Raw genomic sequence first — 27,213 nt, 5'->3', positions numbered from 1 at the left:
TAATATCGAAGTGCATTCTTATTAAATGTTATCCGTTTTCTACTCTTCCTTAAGATTTATTAGAGTATTTTACAGTATTCTATATATATTATTGCATTTGAGTTATTATTTTGATTATTATTATTACTTACATTATCATAGTAGGATATAATAAAGTTTGGAAATGCACCTGGCACGTTTCTTCGTTGAAAAGTTTGTATATGAAATATACAGTGCGGTGCAATAATTCGAAGAGCCTAGTAGATGGCTGACTTACCGACAGTTTAATATATATTAATATTAGACTGTTGCGTTGATAAATCAGCCATCTACTAGGCTCTTCGAATCATTGCAACTGTATAATCGATATATAAATTATTGTTATTTATGGAAGGTACGTTATCAACATATGATAAAATCAATTAGATGCAGAAATAAGGAACTATTACTCCATATGGATGATAATTTTTTGTATCAAAGTAATATGACTATAATTATAACTATTTTAGAAGAACCTCAGGGAAAATTTCCCGATATTGAATTAAAAATAAAATAGTTGTTTCCTGCATATAATAATTTCCGATTATTCCTCAAACATTGAATAACTCTAGTGAAATTTTTTCTTAGAATTCTTTATCCCAGGTAGCAAATTAACGTTATTTGTCATCAATTAACATTGTCAAAATGATGTCATCAAAGCTGTTGTTTTGATATGAAAGCGACAAATAACATTTAGCTTGCTGAGATAAAATTTTTTTAATTTTCTATATAATTTTATAACATATTTAAAAATATTTTTTAGATTTTTTTGTATAAATTGAAACACTTTACAGAATTTTTGAGAATTTCTCTATGTAAATTCTTTATGTAAATTTAAAATATTCTAAGATTTCTTATTCTATAATATTCGAAGGAAACTTACAAAATCTGAAAAAATTTAAGGAATTATTTTTTTAATAAATTTCTTATAATTTTTTTGTGAATTTAAAATGAAAAATTAAAAATATGAGATACGGTAATTATTTTTCACTGAAGATATTATATCTGTTTAGAAACATTTTGTAGTACAGATATCTGAAGGTACAAAGATTGATTTTTTCGCATAACTACGTTTAATTATATCAAGTATAATTAATTTCACTTTTAGTCCTGAGTAATTCAAATTATTTCTCACGAGTGAGCGAAGATCAAGTTTCTCTTTCTCGAATTCATCTAATTGGCTAATCCACGAATAAAAAAATATTTCCTGTTCGAAGGAATTTACGAAAATTCCAAAATTAGAGGTTAATTAATATAATTGCAGATTTGAATGTTTGAAGAATTACGTGAAACGCATTATCACTCTGTAGGAGTCCAAGCAAAGGATTAAGCAAGTTTTATATTCTACACTTCTTCAGTTGACTGGACTAGCATCGCTATAATGGGCTTAGCGGAGATCGTCCAGTTGTACATTATCCAAATAAGGAAAATCCCGAATATTAATTTCAACAGACGATCGGCGTAGTACAAGTACGTAAAGACTCGTCTCGCTCGTGGTAGTGTCGAAGGATCGTCCTTTAGAAAATATTGCCTCGTACCCAAGACGTACGCTAATATATATTCGTTCCAATGAATAACCTTCGTATCCATGAAAAATATTTTTTTATCGGTGGGGCATAACTGATGCTGCAAATCGCGCAGGTTGTCATTACTGCAATTAAATTCACGTATCAGAAGAGTAAAAAAAATATTGATAAATTATTAATTATTTTAATTGATTGGAACATTGAGAAAAAAATTGTTATCTACATTTTTCAATTTGAATTGAATTTCTTCAATTCAAATTTAGGTATTTAAGTTAAATATAGAGGAAAAGAGGGTAATGTGTATACCCATTTTTCACTTTGTTGAATAGTTTTGTTAATAAGCAATATTTTATATTGAAATGTTAACAATTATATTCGTTTAAGTGATGTTTAACAAATGTTAGACTCAAAATAGTAAAATATTTATTATTCAGGACGTGATTTGTAAAAATGTGACGCATTACATTATCGATAGAAGAGAAAAAGTGAAGTTAATATGATATATTGGTTCAAACATAAATTTTAAAAACTGATTTAGTTTAAAAAACAAACCGTATTATGTTATAAAATTATTTGTACATTTTTAATTTTTAGATTATTTAGACTTTTTCTGATTTAAAATTTTTTGCGTTCAGAAACATTAAAGATATAATTAGCTATATTATTTTATCCTTGTTTAACATTAAGCAATAAGGATAAAATAATATCTCTAATGTTTCTGAATAAAGCCCTCTAGAGTGACAATCGACTTATCGAAGAAATATTTCGTTATCAAAAGTTCACTTAAAAAGCTATATTAGCAAAGACCCATGTTATTGTTCAACTTTACATAACTTGTAATGTGTACGAAAAAAAACGTGAAATAACAAACAAACACTCGAATATACATACATTTGTATGATAATACGCTCAAGTTTAGAAACAATGAGAAAGTATGTAATATGTATGAATGTATGTATAATTAAATACTAAAATGTACCTTGGAAAAGTACAGTCAAAGTGTTCAAAAGTAAAAATACCTTATAACAATTTTCAACTAATTGTATATTGATATATTAGCGTTACCTAATAACGAATTAGCAGTTGGTTATTAAAGGAATAATTTCATAAACACTTGAATTAGAATTTGTCATCTAGTAACGAAGAGAATAGGGATAGCCGTATTGTCTAAAGTAGCATTAAATACTTTATTTCCCTCTATATGTAGTTAAGTTAATTATATAAATGGTTAAACTGAAGTTTTTAAGTATTTTATGTATTTAAGTAGAAAATACATAAATATTTGTAGTGAAAAAATTTAATCGAGTTGAAAGATTCAGTCAAGTTGACAATTTTTTTTCTCAGTATAGGTATTTAAAATAAATTTAACTTCTTACCGGAAGACCCACTCCTTCATGGTATAGTATTGAAGCAATTCTAATCCGTTGTTTACTCTATTTTGTACTCGCACCATAAAGGGTTTGTTTCCAGTGATAATGAGTAGAATATCTAACAGATAGGCAGGTATAATGTGAAAGAATAAAACGGCAAGCCAGTGTACAATTTTGGAGGAGGTCATTCCTCCACCGGGATACCAGAGCGGTTCTAAAACAAAACACGTATTGTTAGATGTATCGCATACTTTGCGGTAGATGTTGTAAACTGAATGTAATATTCCTTACGCGAGAAGGGGTTTTGAAATACGTGTTTTCTCCCGGTTTCTAATACGTCACCCCAAGAAATTCGGTTCTCCATGTTCGTCGTGGCATTCAGAAACTTTGGCTCGGGGGATTTCATCGTTCCGACTTGCCAAGCCAGAGCGATCGTCGCATTTACGGCCATATCGCAGGGCATTACATCGGCCATGTAATTTGATTTGCAAAGCATGGATCGTATCACCCCTTTGCCCGCGCCGATCATTAATCCGGTCGGGCCATTCATGTTGTCCACCCAGCCGGGCACAGGCTCTTTATAAGACGCTGTCACTAAAATCATGGTCGATATTTCATTAATGATGTAATTGTGATGCGGATAAATTCACAAGAAAAAAGTACCACAACTGCAGAACAAATTTTTCCATACGGAGCTTTTTTCCCGAAAATACTGAATGTTAAAAAAATTGATAAAACTGATTTTTTTGAAGAGGAAAGTATGAAAATTTTCTTTTCTTTGTTATTTTATTATTATTATTTTTATCTCATTTTTTTGTGTAGAATACACAACATGAGTACATACAAATTTAATCGAATATCTTATTAACGAGATTGAATAAGTTATTTATATTATATCAATATTATAATTGTATTTTATAATTTAAATTAATGAATCAAATTATTAAAAATAATGGCTAATAAGCGTAACGAAATTAATTTTATTATAATAAAATTGATTTAGTTACCTGAAGAGTTACAAGAACAAAGGCTAACTCATTTAAAAGTTACATTAAGATTAAATTAATTTTGGAATTAACCCATTAAATTAGAAATTCTGTAATTTTGTAAAATTAAATTACACAATTTTAATATCGAATATTAAATAAATTTAATATTTTGTATAAATCAAGTTTATACGAAATGACAATGAAATATTAGTTTTTATGTGGAAATGTATTTATTTTATAATTATTTTTTTATATAGACGAATTTTCAATTTAGGAAAAAAGTTAATAAATTAAAGTTTACATGTTTAAAAAATAATTATAGTTAAAATCAAAAATTGAATTATTAAAAATAAATTATGTTGAAAGTTATTAGCTTTTCAAATTTAATATTTAACTTTTTAACTAATTACTACCCATTACTATTTATTCTGTTGTTTAAAAAGAAATGAATTATTGCATTCTACATACGACAAGCAAAGATCGAAGACATTTTTGAGGAAAGATTCCTTACCTATCGACGGACGTATGATTCCTACGGGTAGTCCGCACTTTGACACCAATTCCTCGCTGAGTGCCTTACTGTAGGCGTACGTGTTCGGTTGCTCGCCCAATAATTTCAGTCTCATCGACTCCAGGACATCATCCGTCATCGTATTGACTAAGTTAATGATAGTTTCTGGCGAGATGCTAGATGGGTAAGCTCGTTCTTCCAATACGGGCTCGCCACATTGACAAAAAGACGTCGAAATATGAATAAAAGATTCCAGTAGAGGCATCTGAAATATAATTTCGTTGTTTTGTACTCTCTTTCTTCTTGAGTAAAGTTCTTTTTAATATCGAAATAAGTTAGTAAATTAAAATTTATACATTTCAAAAATAACTAGATAAAGTTAAAAATTGAATTATTAAAAATCATCTGACAAGGAAAGGTATAGAAGTGTTGTCCCCCGATTTTGACGATTGACCCTTTAAAGGTAGATTCTCACTTGTGTCATATCATCGTATCGTATCCATGATTGCGTATCATGATCAGCCAAGTGTGGACGGCGGGTCGCCGAATCGTTTCTTCACCGTCCACACTTGGCTGATCATGGTACGCAAACATGGATACGGTAATATGACACAAGTGAGGATCCAGCTCAGTATGACGTATCAAAATAGGGGATATGCATTTTTTTATACGTATCCGTTTTCACTTTTAGGGGGTGAAATATCCCTTTGAAGATAATCGGTATTTTTCTTTCGAAGCGAATATTGTCGAAACTATAAGAGATAGAAAAAAAATGTTCGAAGGGTACTTTATAATAGTGATAAAATTTTTTTTATTTTCAAAAATTTTGTATCAATATTTTAAAGTACTTTTCAAGCCATTCAACTTTCATTCAAAGCTTTTTTCTATTTCTTATAGTTTCGACAATATTCGCTTCAAAAGAACGATACCGATTTTCTTTAAAGGGGTTTCTGTTTTACCCTTTCAAAGTGGATGACACTTTCGTTACCTTTTTTTGTAAGTTAAGTTAAAAGTTATTAACTTTTGAACTTTAATATTTAATTTCTTAACTAGTTACTATCCAATCCTTCTTATTAACCATAAAAAAATTTCTTGGTTAAATTACAGGGATGACACCTGATTGCCTACCTCACTAATTAGCTAATTTAAAATATTCTAATAATTGTTCTCTGAGAAAAATTGCACTGTGAATAGTTGTGGTCAATCGCAACGTGATCAAACGCCCCCGCATACAGTTGTAAGTAACTTTGACTTATATCAGACTATCGAAATAATTTTCCAACAATTAATAATAATAATAATAATAATAATAATAATAATAATAATAGTAATAATAATTGATAATTGTATAATTAATATTATATTGTATAATTGGTCACAGTTATGCAAGAAACGTCTAATCTACATGAAGTCTGTTTCGAGAAAAATACAAATAATATTTAATGTTATTTAGAAATTTAGATAAAAACTGTTTTTTATTAATTTTAAGCACGTATTAGACTCAGCCTTTTTTAATTTAATATAAAAAAAGATACGAACTATCCACTGATTACAATAATTCAAAAGTTATAATTTGTAGATTGGACATTTCTTACATAACTATCAATTAATATCTCAAGTTTATTAAATTTGCATTAAAAATTTATAATTGCATTGAAATAACGTTAAAAATATTGATACACTTTGAGTGTTCCAGAATTTGCTCACACAAAGTACACAGTGCAATTTTTCATGTCGAGCAATAATTAATGAATGTAATTTATATTATTTAGTAATCTTTAAAAAAAAAAACTGATAAAGTGTTCTAATAAATCCTGAAATATCATCAGTTATAGTAATCAATTTATTGAAACACTTTTTCTTGAGGGTATAGTAAAATAACTTATGTTCAGCGCTTGTCTGAACTAATGACGTATTTGTTTAAATGTCTTTGATGTAAAAAAAATATATATACAGGATGTTCGTTAATGGTTGTTCCCACGTTTTATCATAGGAGTATGATTTACCGACGGATATGTATTTCTAACATATTATTATATTAGAAATTACAAATGCGTGCTTCTATGATAAAACGTGGGGACAACCATTAACGAACACCATGTATATATACACATCATTAAAAAAGAGTGTACAACTAAGAATATTTTTTAAATAAAAAAGGCAATTAAAAAATTGATAACACAAAAATATAACACAATATATTAATATAAATAATAACACGGTTATAAGTAAAACGAAATTTCAAATTTACATATTATATAAGTCAATTAATATTTATTGTAATGTTATATGACATTATACGATAATGATTGTTTAATAATGTAATAATATATAATTATATGTAGTTATAATATGATAATGATATTAGTATGCTAACATTAATTGCTAGTGTATGTTTTCTATTAGTGTTAATTAATTTCCCTTCGGTCATTATATAAAATTAAATAGTATCAATATAATCGCTCTATCTTTGATCAGTACAGTGGATGATCTTACCTGTTTTGCTAACGTTATGACGTTTGCAGCGCTCATGGTGTTCATCTTGATGGCGGTTTTCAATGGCATGTCGAACCTGACATTAGCGGCCATATGAAAGATGACGGAAACATTATTTGTGAGGCGATCCTTATCCGCGACGGATAAAGCGAGTTCTTCGACGATTATATCACCATGTATAACTATCAGTTTCTTCAGTCGTTCCGGATACTGTTCTCTAAGAATCCTAAATGGCTCTTGCTGCAAACACAGTGTATTTTCACTAGTGAATGAACCTTCCTCAATTGCTTGAGATAACTCATACATAATTTATAACTGAGCTAGAGTCAACGTGATCAGTGCAGACAAGCAGACGGTGGGTCATTCATAACACCCGATCGAATTGAAGTAACGCTTCGTCTGCTTTAATTTACGATTAAATATATCAAAGGTCAGGTCGGTTATCGACCTGATCTTTGATAAACTATAAAAGTGCCACTCTTTTAATTTCTTTTCTAAGACAAGAATTGGAAGGAAATTCGAATGAGATGTAAGTAGCATTTATCGATTTCGCACGCGAGTTTGCATGAATTAAGAATAAACGAGGATTCTTACCAAACTCTTTTCTTTACACTTCGATGACGGTTATTCGAAAGATTCAAAGATGATGAAATAAATTGAAAATATCTGATGGTACGATCGATGTCAAGGTGATTTGCGACGATTTATTTCGGTTTACCAGGTACACAGTCAGTTTGCTGTTTATTTATATAAAATCATCAAGATAATTATACAGACGAAGAAATGACTTTATCTTATTTTTATCTACCTTCTCAAAATAATATGTATCTAATAATTTTGTTTACCAATCTCAGAATAATATTCTCAGAATATTATTTTTATTTTTAATAATATTCATGTAACGTTTTAGAAATATTGTAGCGCTTATGGAAATAATATTTCATATTTGTTGTTATTCAGAATAATTTAGATATTTTAAAAAAAGCTAGCTTTTCTTTATTTAAAATAAAATTGGAGACAATATACATTTATAATAAGGTTAATAATATTTTTTAAATATTATAGGAATGTTGTATTAATGTTATATGTCGGCTTTATAAAATATTCGTGAAATATTGTGAAAATGTCCTAAGAATATAATTTTTATTTAAAATATTGAAGTAAATAATATTATTTACTTCTCATATAATATTCATATAATATTATCAGGAGTGGTCATATAACCATTTTTTATTACCTAATATTAAATAATATTTCAGGAATATTATTTAATAAAAAATAATATTCTAACGTTTTTAAGGATATAGCTTTAAAGCCTCGAAGTGACCATTTCTTCAAGTGATAACACAGATCGGAAAGCAGAAGCGCAATGTGAAAATTGTTTTAAAACTCAGTGGTTTATAAATTCTTACAGAGAATTATCAGTTCTCTGTTAATATAATTGAATTATATGTTCCCTTTATATTTTTAAACTTTGATTTTTATTTGCATTTTAATTACAAAAAGGAATATTTTTTTGTCAAGTTAAATTGTTTAAAGAACTCTTATTTTTAAAAAATACAGATTTATGAATAAAGAATGAATTATTTTTATATTCTAAATTGTTTTGTTCAACAACAATGTTATCTTAAAATTATTTAGATAAAACGATATATAATTTTATCTCGATCTAGTTAAAATTAATTTTAAACCATCTTTATCTTATCTAGGATAATTTATCTTATCTTTATCTGTATAACTTAAAGTAATCTAGATAAAGATAAGATAAATTGCATAAACGTATCCTCTGGGCAATGCTGTACATACAATTACGTGTCACTCGATCGTTATTCATTACCGATTTCCGCATAAATCCCGCTCCGTTCCGATTAATTTTGATTATTATTTATAGAAATATAGGTACTAAGGAAATGATTTTTATCTCATCTCCGCGAAGGACGGGCAAAAAGAATATACACGTAATAACCAACAGAGAAAGACCTTTGGGATCGCTGCTTCACGCGATATTAAAAAGTTGACGCGTTCACGTCACCGTACAGTAATATTCTTCGATTACCACACGTAAGCTAGTAACATAAATACCTTTCGTTATACTCTACGTAATCGGCAGGTCCATTAAAGTTTAGAGAAGCGATTGCGCTTAACGCGTTTTGCGGCGTGCGGCGTGTCGCAATGCTGGTTGTACCCCCGGCGCGTTTCAAGCGCGCGCGAATCGTTATTAAAAAGCCGATAGCTTACGAAAGTTAAAATGTGCGAAGAGAGGGCATTAGAATTATAATAAATCTGTCACTCGCGACAGAATAATCGCGGCGACCGATGATCGGGAATTGTGTGTTGCGTGTCTGCCGCCGCGCACCGTGCCGTTGCCTCACCATCGCGCCGATCTGTTGGCCGGTGCTATTCTAACGACGAACGTGCATGCGCCCGAAGAGATCGCAACGAGGGCCTGTTCATTATCCACCTCGGCGACTTAGACGCGTATTTTTGCGCCGACGTGTCTTCACTTGCGCTGGTAACTGTCCCTTTCTCTCCCTTCCCTCGGGCCCCGATGCCATGCGATAGGTGGTATTTACTGTGCACTTACATAAGGCATACCGCAAATCGGGCATTTATTTCTATTCTCGAGGAGCGTTTACATAATATTTGTTTGGAAGACCCCATCTTTTTTTGAATCTCTTAATCTTAATGAATCCCCCGCCGAAGACGCGTCGGACAAAATGACCGGGAGAGGAAAGGTGGGGTCTCGAGAATTCAGGATTTATTTTAGTATTTAATAAACTAACTCCTGTAATTCTTCCATAGAGTAATCGTTTTCCAAAATCTCTGATCAATGGGTATTAACACTCTTCTTTGAACACTTCGGTTAAAGAGCTTGAATGAATTTGTCCTTTCTTATAGAATTATGCAATGCTCGCGAATTGCGCAAGATTAAGAACGAATCGCCTTTCGCAGAGGTATAAAGAAACTTTATTATTGATTACCGACGTGATTAAGTGTAAATTAACACTTGTACATTTCGATATAACTTTTATCGGAGGGCTCGATGCCTGTGAAACGTGAATTGTATGATAGTAATGATAAATTGAATGTACTTAAATTTTATTCAAAAATATTCGGGATTGATGCAAGTAGCTTATAAAATTAATTTAGTTACGTTAAAAGTTGCACGGACAGAAAATTAATTGAGTTGAAAGTTGCGTTAAGATTAAATTAACTCAAGTTAAATTAAAAGTTAATTTCGAAGAGCATTGTTAATATTAAATTAGAAAGTCGTAAAGTTAGATTAGTTAAAACAATCGTAACATGGATCATGAAATAAATTTAATTATTGTTTTATTTGTAAATTAAATACATGAAATAAGAAATATTGTTTTACATGTTGGAATGTATTTTGTTTTTTAATATAGATAAATTATATAGAAAAAAAGTTAATAAATTAAAGTTTATGTGTTCTAAAGCTAAATCGTTTAATATTAACTAAGTTCAGTGAAAAGTTATTAACTTTTTAATTTTATTACTTAACTTTTAACTAGTTACTATCTAACCCTGCCATCTGCTTCCGCTATATCAGCTGTTCACTTCGATAAAGTCGTCTGTTAACTACGCTCATAAAAATGCACACACAGCGTACGCAACAACGAGACTTTCTTCCATACCTTGCATATTTGCTGATAGTGTCATCGTTATCCTCACATAATCGCTTGCATAAATGTACATCTTATTAAAACCTCTTATTAAAACTCTCACAGAAGACGCACTGTGACAGAATTTCGAGAATCTCGAGATATGCAATACCTACGTATTTATTTTATTTAAGTAAACTGATTCATGCATTTTAGAGTCAAGTACTTTTTTGCAATTTTGATTTTACGAAATTTTAGAATGGTACCTGCAGTTTTGAATAATTTAATTTTGTATACTTAACAATGTTAAATGTTAAAACAATGTTAACAATATATATTAACAATTGACATATAGGAGTATACTAATAAAAAGTTGAAAAAAATTCTATCTTCATTTATAATAATTATCGTAATTTATCGTAACCTGTCAAAAGACACGGTAATGTCTTGCATTTCCAATCGTGTAGCAAGCAAAGAGGATTTGTACATCTACACTTAATCAAACGCGTCTGACTAAAAGTAAATCTTAAATCTTAGATCATCATCATGCTTGAACTCATTGAGTTTTTAAGTTTGATTGACGAATGAGATTTGGATTGTGTAAGTATCTTTATGTAAGGATCTTTACGCTTACTTTACGTTTATCTTGTAAACAGATGTCATAATGCAAAGCTTAAATTTTAAAAACTTCAACATTCTTGTTCTTTTTACTAATATGAATCTTTCTTTAGGATTATTGATTTTCATCAATATACCGTATTATTTTGGGTATAATCTTTTTTTCTCATGAAATGTATATTACATTACATGTAGTCGAGATTAAATAAAAAAATAACATGCGTTTATTTCCTAATTAATGTATATAATGAAATAAAATTAGATTAAAAAATTGAAATGTTAGCTATAATTTTTATGAAAAACGATATTTTGTGTATTATAGATTTGACAGTACTAATATTTGTTCTGTATTATTATTTTATTTTATGATATTAGCAAAAATTAAATAATATTACATTATGTATTATTAATTATACTTATTGTATCACTTTATCTAATTAATGAGATATGTAAACAGTGTAACACAACTGTTAAAATCAAAAAAATTTTAGAGAGAACTGTCATAATTAAATATCAATACAGATGTTTTTAATTTTGCATTAATTGATTACTATCGTAATAATTCTTAAAGATAAGACATTTTTAAAAATTTCTCTACATTTTAATTTTATTCCTAATTTTATTATTTAACTTTTTATTTTTCAACTATTGGTTTTGTGTAATTAATGCTTAAACCAATGAATTAAATAATATTTTATAAAAATATAAATATCTATAAATTCCAAAGAGATATTTAATATATACGTATATTATTTTATTTTTATAATTATATTAATATATATTATAATATATTCATGTTAAAATGTAACAATTGCATAAAAATTTAAAAGAATTCTTGTTATTTGTAATATATGTTTTATTATTACTGGACATAACTTTTTACAAAATACATCAAATATTTTTTATTATTTATTTATAAAATTATAATTATTTTCAAAGAAACATCAAAATTAAATAAATTTAGTTGTAAAAGTATATAAATGGTATGAATTATGTAATACGTCAATGCACAGTACATAAAAACAATAAATAATATTACTTTAGGCATTTGCTCATTCCACGTCAAATCGAGCACCTTAAAAATATCATTATTTTTAATTTTTTTAAATGTGAATTTACTGACATATTCTACAGAGAAAAACGTGAGACACGTGTTACGTGAAAAAAATTTGATATTTTTTAAATGAAGTTCTAATAACGCTTGTAAGTTGCACAAATAAGAAACATCGCTAATGCGAACATTCAAATTACTGTATTACATCAAAACCGATGATATAGTATAATTTGAATGTTTGCATGAGAAAAAGCATCTCAAATTTTTTTCGCGAAATATGTATCTTGTATTTTTCTCTGACAGCAAATTAAAAAAGAATTAAAAATAATGTTTTAATGTTACTCGATTTAATGTGAAATAAACGATATATGCTATTCATTACGAAAAAACGTTGAAATAAAGTAATATATATATATGTGAATTCATATCGTGTGTTGTCTGGACATATCTTATATGTATTTTGTGATTTATAATTAATCTGTGTTAAATTAATAAAATAATTTGGAAACGTTTAAGATTGATAATCAATATTGTACAATTATTTTTATTGCAAAATTAATATTAAAATTTAGGAAATGTTCTTCATTAAAAGAGAGAGAGAACATTTTAATAGATTTGAAAAATTTCCTATAAGTTTAGTTAATATTTTTACATTTTACTTAGAATACATTGTTTCTTACTTAAAAGTTTAAAGGTAAAACTTTTAATAATAAAATATCTCGAGACTCTTTAAAAAAAGGAAAAAAGCTACAAAATATATACGTCATATCATATAACATTTTACATTTTATACTTTTGTTAAATATAAAGATTTGTTATAATAATTATTAATATAATAGAATCTTTTTGATTCAATACTTTTTTTTACCTTTTATACAAATATCATAAACCATACAAACATTTTGAAATTCTCACATTAGTTAATTTAATAGAATTTAGTGTAAATTACAATAAAATTACAGCAATAATTAATAATTATCAAACATAGAATTTTTTTAAAAAAGAATTAAGACTATTTATTAAACAGACGCAGAGCAATTTTGCGTATATTATTCTATTCAATCAAAATTAACGATTACATCATAACGTACCGTTGGACCTCCTTCAGGTTCTCTTCAGCGCAACAATATAAAAATGCATACAGCATCGATCTTACATAATACATCGATCTTCTACCGCTCATTCATTTTACAATCCACATCAAACGATAAGGCATATTCCTAATTGTTCGGTTAGAGGAATTTACTATTAATCTGATGCAGAACATGAAAAAGTGCATTTCAAATTTTAATCTACAATCGGATCAATTTACAATTGGATCAATTGAGTCTCTTAATAGAGATTGGTAATAACTAATAAAATCTTTAAATTAAAGTAATATTTAAAGAAATTAAAAAAAGAAAGAATATTGAAATACACACAGGAGCAAAATTCTAATTTATAAGGAATTTGACTATTCAGTGATTCTACATCAAATCATAACAGCATATAAATGCATATTTTTTTGTTCTTTTTTTCTAAATTTTTTTTGTTCTTGTGTGTAATATTGAAATATGTTTTTACATTACGTTTTAATACTGCCAGACATTATAGACGCCCCGCGCGTGTTACTTAGCTTCTTATTATATTTTTTTACTTTTAATTTTAAAATAAAGTTGCAATGATAATTAATTTCGATGATTCTGTGCAAAGTATTATTTGCTAACTTCGCGATGACAGCCGATCTTAAAAGGTATGCGCAGCGAAAAAAATGAGCATACATTGCGACAACAGTATGCTTTGCTGATAAGCTTTCTTTTAGAAGGGATTTTTATTAGTAAAAATTAGTATAAATTTTATATTTTATTTTATTTACATTTTATTTATATTATAGTAATAATGAAGTAAAAAAAATATATACAATATTAAATTTTATACAATATTAAATTTAATTTATTTATACTTTTTATGAATTTAACCATATATAAGTAACTATAAACATATATGTCTGTATATGAATTTGTGAATATGTATCTTAATACGATTGTAAAATTCACAAGACATATTTTCAGATAAAATATTTTTTTAATTTTTAAATTTTTATTCAGTTTAATTTTTAAAAATATATACAAATTATGTAGGTTTTAAAGAAAACAATTTAGAGGATTAATTTAAAGTATAGAAAATTTAATACAAAGAATTTTGCTGTGCCGGTCAAAATATATATTTTTATTTTATCTATAATAAAAAAAAATTAATATATATTTTATTAATTATTTAAAACATGCAATGTGGTGAAAATTGTTGCACAGTAAGTTTTTTGCATTATTTTTTTTATTTTTAATTAAATTCTCGTTTTCTTATAAATAAATACATTCATAATGTTGAAAAAAATTAAAAAAATTTTTTTTTTAATTACATTGATTTCAAGTTGTATTTAATTTATATAAACGTATTGAAATATATAAAAAATATTTAAATATAGAAATAAAGAAATACGTAGAAATATTAAAACATAAATATTTTAGAGTCTACAGTATATTATCCTCATTATTGTTTTCATTGGAATTATTAAAACATATGATAATATGATATTAAATTTAATGTAATTTTTTATGTAATTTTCTATGTAATTTTTATTTCCAATTTAGCGCATCTTTTTATTATTGATATTTATTATTAAAATTTTATTATTCAAACTTATTATTTTTATTATTGTTTTTTTATTAAATTATATTTAATCAATATAAAATTACATGCTAAATATTAAACAATTTTTACATTTTTTATTAAAAAATTCTTTTTGTTTAATTAACATATATAATACAGCACTTTTTTTACGTACATGTTTTCTCAAATCTAGTAAACAAACACCGAGTTAAAAAGTAAAATTAGTTAAATAATAGAGAACAACATCTGCTCAATTATGAAAATTACTAGAATGATCGATGCGTTGACGCAGATTATCAGTAATATAAAATCAAAAGTTATTATTACATAAAATGGTAATTATTCTAATTGTGCAAACAATTAGTATAATTACCATTTTATGTAATAATAACTTTTGATTTTATATTACTGATAATCTGCGTTAAATTTCCAAGTAATTTTTTACTAGAATTAATATAAAATACGCAATTAAAGGTGCAGAAATTTTTTTTAGTAATTATTACGTATTACAGTTACATTAAGGATTCAAATATACATTTTCTTTACCGCGTGCATTGAAATTGATGAAAGTAATTGATGTAACGTTTAGTAATGCAGTAATTATGTAAAACAAAAGAAAGTAATAATAACAAGTATAAATATTTATTGCTAACAAACATATAAATGAAAGTACATTATTTTAAAAGATATATTTGTATTAGGTAAAAAAGCAAGTGAAACTAAATGACAATTCTATATCTTCTGCTGCAAGTAATAAGTTTGCTTTTTCTATCTTATCGTTTATAATCTCTTCTTTATAAATGGAACAGTATTTTTATATTCATTTTGATCAGGAATATTGCTATTTAATACTATTATATTTGGATGTTCAGAGTTTACATATTTTTGTCATAACTGTCTTTTTATTGAAACAAAAACGTGCGTATTAATAATTTTAAACTGTATGCTATTCACGACTTAGAAATTTATGAAGAGATTATTTTTTAACTCAAGTGAAGTGAAACGGAACTATTGTTATGCATAATTTTCAACATACCTGCAGTATGAGCTGCAGCCTTGCATGCGAATCATAACTTTTCTTCTTCCTGATTATTAAAAAGATGTCTCCAATGTCGGGGCAACTTAGTAACAATTTGGAAATTAGAACTTTTCCCATGAATCCAGTGCCCCCAGTGACGAGAACGTTTTTATTGGCAAACCATTCGGGTATCGATTTTGTAGTCATTTTTGAGAAAACTGGAATAACAAATACATCGATTTGTTAAAAAAAAAAAAAAGAAATCTATAGGAATCTGTAATAATTTTTTTCTTGGAGATTTTGATGTTTATAATTAGTTTAATGCTCTTTTTTTCTATTTTATGAGCCTTTATATAATTATCGAAAAAGGCTTGATGATGCATAAATTCTTTTGTTACAGTTTAGTCGTGGCATATTAATGATAATACAGATTCGTTTAAACACAACTTCTTTTTGCTTTTATTGACTATTCATTCTTTTACAATCGACAAAATATTTGCTTTTGTAATAAATAAAGGAAACGAAAAAAAAGCATAAGAACTATGAAACCGTTTGATTCTTGTTTTATAGTTTAAAAAATTTCAATTTTTATTATTTTATGTGTATGTATTTTCCAAAGCTTTCCAGTTTGAACATTTTGAATTATTATAATTTTATAATGTCTTTAAATGTGATTATAATGTAATAATTTGAGTGATTATGGAGGAATAAATGTAATATTAGCCTTTTATTTAGTGTATTAAATTTTTATCGGAATTGTCTTTTCTTGCAGTCAGCTCAAAAATGATGATTCTTTACTCGCGTCATTGTTGCAGCCAATAAGCGATATTTGTATATATAAATTTTGAAAAATAACGTATGTATAAATACATGCACAATAGGTGCACTATATACATAATAATTGTATATTGTATAGTTATTATATAGATAATAGTTATATATAACAATATTACATGTATAATGTAAAAAATAATGTGTATTTTGTAGATTTAATAGGTGCCTTAAAATTGTAATAAATTGCAATAAATCTGTTTAAAAAAATGCTACGGTACGAGCATACGAACGGATAATGCACTTCCTGTTTGAAAAATGGAGCGCGTGCACTAAACAACTAGCAAACAAAGTCACTTGGCAGTAGAAAAGTCACTTGGCAAACTCTTGTTCCATGTCGTAGGAACTGTCGAGACGGACTGAATGTAAATTCGCCGTCGACGATGGTTTTATTCCTGTTACACGGCTGACCGCACGGTCGTCTCCGAGCCTTTCTTGACTTCGACTTCGTTCAGTGCCAGTGTCCGATAAACGAAGGCTTGAGGGCGGTAGCGAGTTTTTCTCAAGGTCTCGCGTTCTCTCTTCCCGCCCAGGTAGTTGCACTGATAGAACCAAACGGATTCACTGTCTCCTCTGTCGCGGTCTTACGCCGCAATTTTATTTTCATTCACGTAGCAAATTTACATATTTTACGACAATTTCCCGAGATCCACAGGTGGCATTCGGGTTCGAGTTCACCGCAATGCTCTGCTAATCATATATTTATTGTTTCATGTACAGGAGCAAATAATTTGGGTTCTATCCAAGATTCTTTACATTGCTGCATGATGTGGACGTAAAAGAAACGCTGAATCATCTCGGGATTTCCCAATGATTTCCGTGACCTTGCAGCGTATTCGAGACACGAGTGATTAAGTTTCATTCATCATTTTGCCATTATTTTCGCTGAAGAAAATCTTTAATTTTTATAAAATTTGAGGTTTTGGATTTACAGCGAGTCAATGATGTTTATCTTGATAATTTTGTGCACAACTATTTTTAGAATATCTTTTTTTGTAAGTGCTCTTATAAACGTCTCTTTGAAACGAATAAATTTTTATGACTTCAAAGATACTTTATAATGGCGTATTTAGAGTTGCCAAAAACGTTATATATTTTTTCAAAAATATTTATTCATTATCCATTATTGATCCTGAGAATTTTAAAATACATTTACAATCAAATTGAAATTTGTCGAAAGACAAATTCAATAGACTAAAAATAAACCAATAAATTGTAATAAAGCTAATTAGGCTTATTGTTAATTGTGAATTAAATATTACTTTTATAATTCCAAATATTATATTAAAAATAATATTTTTAAGAAGAAATAATATTAAACGATAATAATTTGCACTAATGCATATAAGTGGAATCACACGAAGTAAGTACAAAATCGTCAACAACGGTCAAGGCTGGCTCTTGGTACATAATGTTATTTTATACGTAATCTTAAACACATTTTTAGTTTTTATGAAAACAGTGCTGTGTTTTAATTATTTGTTCAGTTGAAATTAAATCTATGTTTAAATATTAATTTTATAATAGCAAATACTAGTGTATTAATCATCATAATAGTTATTATTACACGTTACCACTGTAATAGCTCTTATTTATATCTCGGTATTTCTTCTTCGTTATATATCGTTATACGCTTTCACTTAGTGCGAGGCACTATTGTGTTTATTGAAAAAACAAAATACGAAAAGTCTCTTTCCTTATTTTTTTTTTAGTTGTGTTTCACGGCCAAGCAGTGCATACAGTGATACTGTTTCGCGTTTAGTTTATCCGCGAAGGATTAAGAATAATATTTTTATGATATATTATATTATAAAATTATATTTAAAAAAATTTATTTTGTAATTTTTTAAACAAAGGTCTACGTTTCGATAAGAAAAAATATTATTTTGCTTAATTAATGTTTGATTTATTATTATCAAATAATATCAATAATACATCAGTTTAAACAATATATTAATAATTGCATTTTGATGAACTTTACGCTAAATTGTTATTTGATTTACGATCAATTTGATTAAAGATCGAAGTCTCAAAAGTTTAACTCGTCGTAATTAAGTAGAGAGGGTATAATACTTGTAGTTTGTTAAAGTAGTAACATCGTTTATAGTAGAATCGACCGGAACTCTTCGGAAGGCGTTTAGATACGTTCAGAACTATTGGAAAAATATTTTTTGGTACACAGAACTCTCGAATAAAGACCAGCGTCTCACCCATATATGACAAAATACGAGTTTGGCGGGAGTTAACAATTTATTATTAACTAATAAATTATGCAATCGACCGGAACTCTTCGGAAGGCGCTTTGTTACGTTAAGAACTATTGGAAAAATATTTTTTGGTACACAGAACTCTTGAAAAAAGACCAGCGTCTCACCCATATATGACAAAATACGTGTTTGGCGGGAGTTAATAATTTATTATTAACTAATAAATTATGCAATCGACCGGAATTCTTCGGAAGGCGTTTAGATACATTCAGAACTGGAGGAAAAATATTTTTTTGTACACGGAACTCTATTATGTAATATTATAAAATAAATGTTTTATAATAATTTTTTTTTTTTTTTTATTAAATAAACTATGTTAAACGCTAGAACTCTTTCTAGAACTCATCTAGAACTATAGATCTTTTAAAATCCTACAAGAATTGGGTCTGGAAAATGACGCAGGACAAACTGAGACGCTGTGTGAACCTGGCGTCTCACTTTGTCCTATACGTTTTTTTCGCTTTAAAGGCCAGAACCAGAGAGAAACCTGAGAGAGGCCATGCCGTCGATTTTCGTGTGACGCTTTCTCTAGGTCGTACAGTGGCGCCAATGGATCCACATTTTCAGTCGGCGGAACTATATGGCTGGATCCACCTTTTTTCCCGCTCGATTGGTGTATGTCCGTAGCAGCTACGGTATGGAGCGAAAAATGCGCAGATTTTCGGCGTATACGAGGTGTGTTCAAAAAGTATCGCGAATTTTGAATTTTCGCGGGTTACGTATATTCGAATTTCGATCTTTTTGTGGCGTTATGTTGGTACTCATGTCTCTCACTTATGCCGACAAGCTCGGCCATTTTGAATGTTCACTTAATTGTTGACAGCTGCTTTGCTTGCACGTGTTTTGGATCGTCTTCGATTTTTACCTATTCAAAAAAATGGATCAAAGAACCTGTATCAAATTTTGTGTGAAAAACGAAATTAAGTGCGCGGATGCATTCCGAATGTTGACTGTGGCATACGGAGAAGCTACCTTGGACCGAAGCAACGTTTATCGGTGGTACAAAATGTTCTCAGAAGGCCGAGAAGATGTGAACGACGAAGAGCGTGCCGGACGCCCGAGCACTTCAACAACAGACGAAAAAATTAATGAAGTGGAGAAAATGGTATTGGCCAATCGTCGAATCACCGTTAGAGAAGTTGCTGAGGACCTAAACATATCGATTGGCTCGTGCCATTCGATTTTTATCAATGATTTGGGCATGAGACGGGTCGCCGCGAAATTCGTACCAAACGCCCCTGCTCACACATCGTTGCTTGTGCGCGACTTTTTGGCCAAAAACAACACACTAATGATGCCGCAGCCACCGTATTCCCCAGATCTGGCCCCCTGTGACTTTTTCTTGTTCCCTAAACTGAAGAGGCCCATGAAAGGACGACGTTACGCTATGCTTGACGAGATAAAGACGGCATCGAAGGAGGAGCTGAACAAGATAAAAAAAAATGATTTTTTGAAGTGCTTCGAAGATTGGAAAAACCGTTGGCACAAGTGTATAATATCTCATGGGGATTACTTTGAAGGGGACAAAATAGATATTCATGAATAAATAAATAATTTTTGAAAAAACACAAAATTCGCGATACTTTTTGAACACACCTCGTAAATAAAGCCAGAACTCTCAACATTTCGTGAGTTTCCATGAAATGATACGCCAGCTTCACACACACGAATGCGAAGTCGTTATTTTACCGTTATTATTACTTTTATTTTTTTAATAATAACGATTTGATAATGACGTTTAATTTGACATGATGTAATGCTAGTGGAACAGTTATTTTTGACAAGCAACTCGTTGTTATTAAGCATTACTCATTGAAAAAAATAACTTGTTAGGTGAGTCGTTACTTAACGAGTTGATTGTCAAAAGTGATTATTCTAACCCTGACTTTACCATTATGGACAATTTTGAACTCATTACCAATTTTAAACAAGAATTATAAAAAAATAACAGTAATAAGTAACTGCATTTCTTATTTGTTACTTTCCGTCTTTGAAAATATAAATAGTATTCTTATTCTATGTTTTTATTTATTATCTGCAATTTAATTAATATAGTAAATATAAATATATAATTTCTGAAATATTTAATAAAAAGTACGCATAACACATAAAAAATAATTAATAAGATTAAATGTTATATAAGACAATAATATTTTATTTGCGCAGCATTTATTTCTACTATATAAATTTAGTATACACTGAAGAGTACACTTGATAATTTTTTGTTTATTAAATCGGCAAAAGCAATAAAGCAAATTTTTTACTTGATTACGTACACATACCCATAAAAAAATTTACCCAATTTGTAAATTTTAAAGAATCCAATTTGAAAATCTACTTCATGCGACAGATTTTCATATCACAAGATTTTAGAAACACTTCTGTTGCAAAATTTTATATGACATTTTATCGTTGAAGTTGCTAACGGTCCTGCGTCTTAACCAAGCCTATGTGTAGTATTATAGGCCTTACATATAATGGCATTACTTGTAATACCTAATCTCTTTGACGTCTCTGCTGTTGCTCATTTTTCATGATTTTAAATTTTTGTTACCTAACCAATTTTTTTTAGCTAAATATAAGTATGTAGAAATGTAGTTAATTTGCAATTCTATATTTTCTGCGGAAAGGAATGTAATTGTAGCTGATTGAATTTAATAGAAATCATTTAATTAATCCAGGAATCGAAAAATGATCTCAGTTTATATCATCCAATATAAGGGCCAGTTTCACAACCTTCAGTTAACTTAATCGGCTGATTCTTCTATCGGAATTGACCAATTGCATTTGTCGTTAAGTAAAATTGACCAAAAATAACCAATCACGATTGACTTTTAACCGGTTAGTTAAGTTAACCGTAGGTTGTGAAACTGGCCCTAAGAGATGATAAGAGATGACGTCAACTTCTGACGCACAGATTAACTCACGATCCTCATCTATTTCCGGAAATAAACGCAATAACCATGAGTTAATCGAATGAACCTCGAAACTGTTTGATGGATCGAAAAAAATCTCCATGTTCGCTGGAATTATTTCATCAATTTATGTTATCATCCATGAGTACAAAAAAAGTTTAATTTACAGTGAAAGGCAAAACCCGTACGACCCGTCTCGCTTCTGACGTCATAAAGCAATGTGAGGAGATAGACATTATACGAGCGTTCAGGTAAAAAGAAGGAGAAGGAAGTATTTACGAGTAATAAATATTAACCTGTCGCGCTCCACATGTTCGGACGAACATGACATCGACTTACAATATCGAATGATTTATTCTATTTGAAAATTTTAAAACGAATAGGGTTACAATATATTTCAAACATAATTATTGCTTTTATTACATATTTCCATTCCGTTTCATTGTATCAATCATGATGCGTATGATAAACGTACACGACTCATTCATCATTCAATATGCAAATTTCATATTGTATATTACACTTAAATTTATAATTAAAATACTCTGGTAAAAAATTTGCCAGAATTTGTCCGAAATTTATCGGAATTATAATATATTGACATTTGAAATTGCTTGTAAGTATTTATCGGATAAATTTGGGTAAAAAGTATGAATTATCTCTAAATTTGCCCGAATTTCTCGCGGACAGTTTTTTTGTCTGAAAAATTAAAATTGGTAGTTTTTGATAAATTCTGACAAAAAATCCGAATTTGTTCAATTTTGTCCGAAATAAAATGTTTGGGACAATTTTTTTCAAAAATTAACCAGAGTATAATTCTTACTAATTACAAGATATATAAAATTCGTATGTTCGAGAGAAAATCCTGAGAATTGTAATCAGAAAGCGGTTTCCTACATAAACAATTAAGGGTCAATATCACAAAGATGTGTATAAACATTTGATATTTGAAACTATTTAGAATCAAAATCAGAAAGATCACGCAATTAGAATCACTTTTACATAATGATTTGGTTGGTTATAAACTTTTCAATATATGTGTAATAAGTTCTCCATGATAGTTTATGTAATTTTATTGTGAATGTGTTGAATGTTCTATATTTTTTTTATAATTGGTAATAAAACTTTATTTTTATAATTTATAAGAAAAATTTCTTAAGAATTTTTTTTAGGATTTTTCCGATACAACATCAATTATTGCAGAAAATTTTCAATAAGGTTTTAACCTTTCACATTTCATGTGTAACACTTCTAAAAGGATTCTGCCAAATGTCACATGAAATTTTGCAACAGAAATGTTTCGAAAATCTTATGATATAAAATGTAATAGAAATGCTTTAAAAATTTTTAAATTGAACAAATTTTGAATATGTTACCATTGCTTTATTTTTTTTTGCCAACTGGACGAGCGGAAATTTTGACGAGCAAAACCTATTTGATAAGATACATTAAAGTAACATTTAGAAATATTGATTTCACATGTATTTTTAAATATTTTAATAATATTATATAAATGTTTTAAATAAATAATTTTTTTATATTATTTTTTATGAAACATTGTTGAAATCATTATTTATAATTAAAATTTGTTTATATTGATGCTGTATACAACGTTAAATAATTATGACATGTTTGAAAACGTTACATGATATTAAATATCATAATAACATGATAGTAATGATTTTATGTTTATTGGAAAATAAGACAAAGCCTTCTAATAGGCTGTGTTAGCAGATTGACGGCTGAAATTAAGCAGAATATTTGCATTTTGTGCTCGTATTCTTCCAGTCCTATGAGAACAAAGCAATATATTTTTAACATTTAAAAAACATTTTTTGTAATAAAGAAAAATTGTAATTAGTTAAACAGTAAAAAAAAATGATGGTATTTTTATATTATCTTATTATAATTAATTACTTTTTTTTATATAACATCTACATATCATAATTTCAACATATCATAATTTCAAGTTTAAATCCTATATGTTGAAGCATTACATATTTGTTATGTAAACAATATGCATCATTTGCAAATTTATATTATATAAAAGAAGCATTAGGTACAAGTAATTATGATATAAATATTACCAAATATTTGTTATATCAAGATTTATTTCTAAATTATATAGAACATGACAAATTGCCACGTGGAAGCTCGTCAAGCTATGCGCCGTGAGATTGCACCTTTATTTTCGTTATCATTTTCGTTATTTACGTTTTAATAATTCTTAATGATTTGCGTGTTTCTTTTAAATGGAAATATTTAATCGTCACTTTTTCGAGAATTTTTTGTGAGAAATAATAAGATAATTTAAATTTATCTTTGTTTTAAATAAAGAAATAATTTAAATAAGTGCAGTTTATAAAAATAACAGCTTGGAAAAATATACCTCGAGAGAAAATGACGATTAAATATTTCCAGCACTTATAATGTCGTTACAAAAGAACGTTTGTCGTTGGTGTAGCGTTCTAACATTAATGATATCTTCTTCTCTAAATCAAAAACACTTCGAGATGAACTAATTTTATTAAAAAAAAACTTCAAAATCGAAAAAAATCACAAATAGTTAAGGTACTACTTAATCACAATATGATATTAAGATATAAAATTTTGCATATTATTTTTTCTTAAAAAACCTAACGTTCTATTGATGTAGACAAAGATTACTTGGTATCCTTTTGAATTTTCTTGAACCCTAAGTTTGTACTGAAAATGGAAAAATTAATTGTGAGAAATAAGCTGTTTCTTAAGTATTTTAATAATGTGAAAAAGGTTTTTTTACCATTAAATATTGTGTAAAAGATTAAATCTGGATGTGCTTTTATTTCTTTACAATTGACTTATAAAGAAGAGCTTTATTTTTAAGCGATTTAACTGGTTAATCTCATTAAGTTATGAAATCTTATTGAATGTGTGAATAGTAAGATTTAAATAAGTGCAGATCATAATACAGCTCGGATGAAAAACATACCAAACAATTAAATCGCATTTGTAAGAAACGCAAATCATGAAAAAATTATATTATAATTATGAAATAATTACAACATAATTACAATTGATGCAACTTTCATGTTACATATATAAAATGTAATACTCAAACTTATAACTATTATATATAGTGAACACATATCTATGTTGATTCGGTAGTATCTTTTCGTTCTTTGAATTTGTACAGATAGACTTGGTAGCAGTGATTATATTATTGTTGCACAGCTTTTTTACCATGTACAGTATTTGCGCAACGATAGTATAACCATACCGACATTGTCGTAAAGAGTTACAGAATTTCAGTGCAGGATTCTAGGTGCCTATGTATTCGCGCTTTTTTGTTCTTAAAGATAATTGTCGGTGTTGTTGCGCAAATATTTTACATAGCAAAACAACTGCAGAGCGATAACAACAGGTATTATTAAGAACCAGTCTCGCGTACGTACAGAATACGTATCCTGGTAGAGCTCAAGCGTCTATCCTTTTTTGTTTATTCTCCGTCTTGCATTATCAAGAGGGAGAGATACGAAATTTCAGACGGGTCTGGAATATAATGATAGATTATTGCAGAAAAAACGGAAGAATTCGTGTACGTTTTATAATCAGTAAACATTGGCTCGACGTTATGAGCATAAATGTAAGAATGCTGTTTTACTAATAACATTCTCACGCTTATGCTCTTAACGTCGAGTCAACGTTTACTGATTGTACAGTACTAGAAATCTTCCAAAAAGGAAATAATTTAGAATCCACTGAGGCAGTGTGCGTGACGCAGTACGAGAGTGGAGTCAAATTCCAAAGTTCCAGAGTTCAAATCCTCAATGTTACATCGTAAGTGATGCCACATCGTAAGTGAAATTAATACGGATGATGTTGGTTCCGATGCGAAGGACGGGGGCGAAATAATGCCTCTTTTGCTGCTAATACAAATGGAGTTTTCCTCGGAAAAGTCGGAGCTTATTAGAAATCTGCGACGTGCCAAAAAAAAGAGTGGGTGCGAGGCAATCGGAAAGCATTTACTCAGCGTTTTCCAAGTCACCTTGACAATCTTTAAGAAAGGATACTTATTGATTCTTAATAATTGCTTGTTAATAATTGCTTGTTAACAAGCAATTATTATCACAATACAGACGTTTCGATCCTCCGTTTTGGATTATCTTCAGTGTAAAATTATTACTTCATTCCACATGCGATGGTTGATAATCAAATTTGTGTAGCGCAAGTACAAAAAATTGGTCCGGAGCCGAAAATGATGCAGTACAATTGTGGGTTTTTTTTTACACCTTACGGTCCGCGTTGTTGCATAAAAAAATTTTTTGAATATAGTCATACTAAAACAATTATGTACTTTCTAAATTCTTTGGAGTGGAATCCCACTCTAAAAGTATAAAAATCCTATCAGTCTTGATAAAGAGTGACAGGATTTTCACACTTTTAGAGTGGAATTCCACTCTTTCAGATGAAATTCTACTCCAAAAAATTTAGAGAGTACAATATTTTTCTAAAAATAGCGCTATGCAAAAACATTGAATAATGAAAAAAATAACAAAATACACTGAAAAGAAATTTGCGGAGATAAATTATTATAACTTACACGATAAAGAATTGTTTACCAAATACAAGCGGACGAACAAAGTAACAGCAATGTGGATGGAACGAAAGATTACAGAAAACTGAGCGGTATAATGAAGTTTCCAGTGAATCTATAATAAATAAACATCAAATCCAAAGCGAAGTAAGAGATGGATATGTCAAGCATTAGTAAACAGTTCAGTATATAACGGGTCTAAGAGATCCGTGTCTATCTATAAATTTAAAGGCTGTTTTTGTGTTTGGGTATAAATTATTTTCGATATCAGTCTTTTGTTTAAAATTTTTCCATGTTTCATCTCTATTCCAGTCATGTGACAAATTAATTCTGTTATCTGTGATAACAGAATGCTGAATCGTGTTTCTGTTGATATGATTCCTATGTTCCATGATTCTAGTGTTTAAAAATTTGCCCGTCTGCCCCACATATGAGGCCACGCAATCTTTGCAGTTTATTTTATAAACGACATTTGATTGAGTGTTGGTTGGAAGTTGATCTTTTTGAGTTTTGATAAATTTGCCTAATTTATTTAAGCTCGTATAAGATATGCAAATGTCGGGGTCATATTTAAAAAGTTTTTTTAAATTTTTCAGAAATATTGTTAACGTAAGGAACGGTGAAAGAAAGATCTTATTCGTATTCTGCTTTGTGTTGTTAGTGTTATTTATTTTATTAAATTAGTGAAACTTAGTACGTAATCTCTTTCTTATATTATCAAAAATAATGTCTTAGAGATATCCGTTGATCAA

General features: G+C 28.5%; 1 protein-coding gene and 1 long non-coding RNA gene across 4 annotated transcripts in view; one reads left to right on the top strand and one right to left on the bottom strand.

The window, feature by feature from the left end:
- The window catches only part of LOC113004885, a 63,264-nt gene that overhangs the window by 20,630 nt on the left and 15,421 nt on the right, over positions 1 to 27,213 (top strand). Inside the window, exon 3 of one of the 2 annotated variants that reach the window (XR_005576443.1) lies at positions 6,940 to 7,072. The exons of the other annotated variant lie outside the window; for it this stretch is intronic. This is a non-coding gene — a long non-coding RNA (uncharacterized LOC113004885). Of the gene's footprint in view, positions 1 to 6,939; positions 7,073 to 27,213 lie in introns of those variants that run through there. 2 annotated transcript variants of the gene reach the window in all.
- LOC105195515 (putative fatty acyl-CoA reductase CG5065) lies at positions 972 to 26,939 on the bottom strand. 2 transcript variants are annotated; one of them, XM_039458134.1, is made up of 8 exons: positions 26,932 to 26,939; positions 25,097 to 25,098; positions 15,891 to 16,090; positions 6,911 to 7,150; positions 4,415 to 4,679; positions 3,206 to 3,508; positions 2,921 to 3,128; positions 972 to 1,669 (listed from the first exon to the last, which is right to left on the bottom strand). In XM_039458134.1, the coding sequence occupies exons 3-8, from the start codon at positions 16,077 to 16,079 to the stop codon at positions 1,363 to 1,365; spliced, it is 1,512 nt and encodes a 503-aa protein (XP_039314068.1). In that variant the 5' UTR covers positions 16,080 to 16,090; positions 25,097 to 25,098; positions 26,932 to 26,939; the 3' UTR covers positions 972 to 1,362. The 2 variants fall into 2 exon arrangements, with proteins under 2 accessions (XP_039314068.1, XP_025995255.2); XM_026139470.2 differs by lacking the exons at positions 25,097 to 25,098; positions 26,932 to 26,939 and adding an exon at positions 16,937 to 17,202.

Source organism: Solenopsis invicta, chromosome 15, assembly GCF_016802725.1.
Source record: "Solenopsis invicta isolate M01_SB chromosome 15, UNIL_Sinv_3.0, whole genome shotgun sequence".
Lineage (NCBI taxonomy): Eukaryota > Metazoa > Arthropoda > Insecta > Hymenoptera > Formicidae > Solenopsis > Solenopsis invicta.
Note: the sequence above shows the minus strand (reverse complement) of the source record. Positions and strands in the feature narration are given on the sequence as shown.

What these genes read in the sequence shown, in the direction of transcription:
- LOC105195515 (XM_039458134.1), bottom strand. Translation starts at nt 16,079, where the DNA reads ATGACTACAAAATCGATACCCGAATGGTTTGCCAATAAAAACGTTCTC. An exon ending in GGCTGCAGCTCATACTGCAG is followed by an intron (nt 7,151 to 15,890) that starts GTATGTTGAAAA and finishes CTGTGTTTGCAG; the next exon opens with CAAGAGCCATTTAGGATTCT. An exon ending in ATGAAGGAGTGGGTCTTCCG is followed by an intron (nt 1,670 to 2,920) that starts GTAAGAAGTTAA and finishes ATTTAATTGCAG; the next exon opens with TAATGACAACCTGCGCGATT.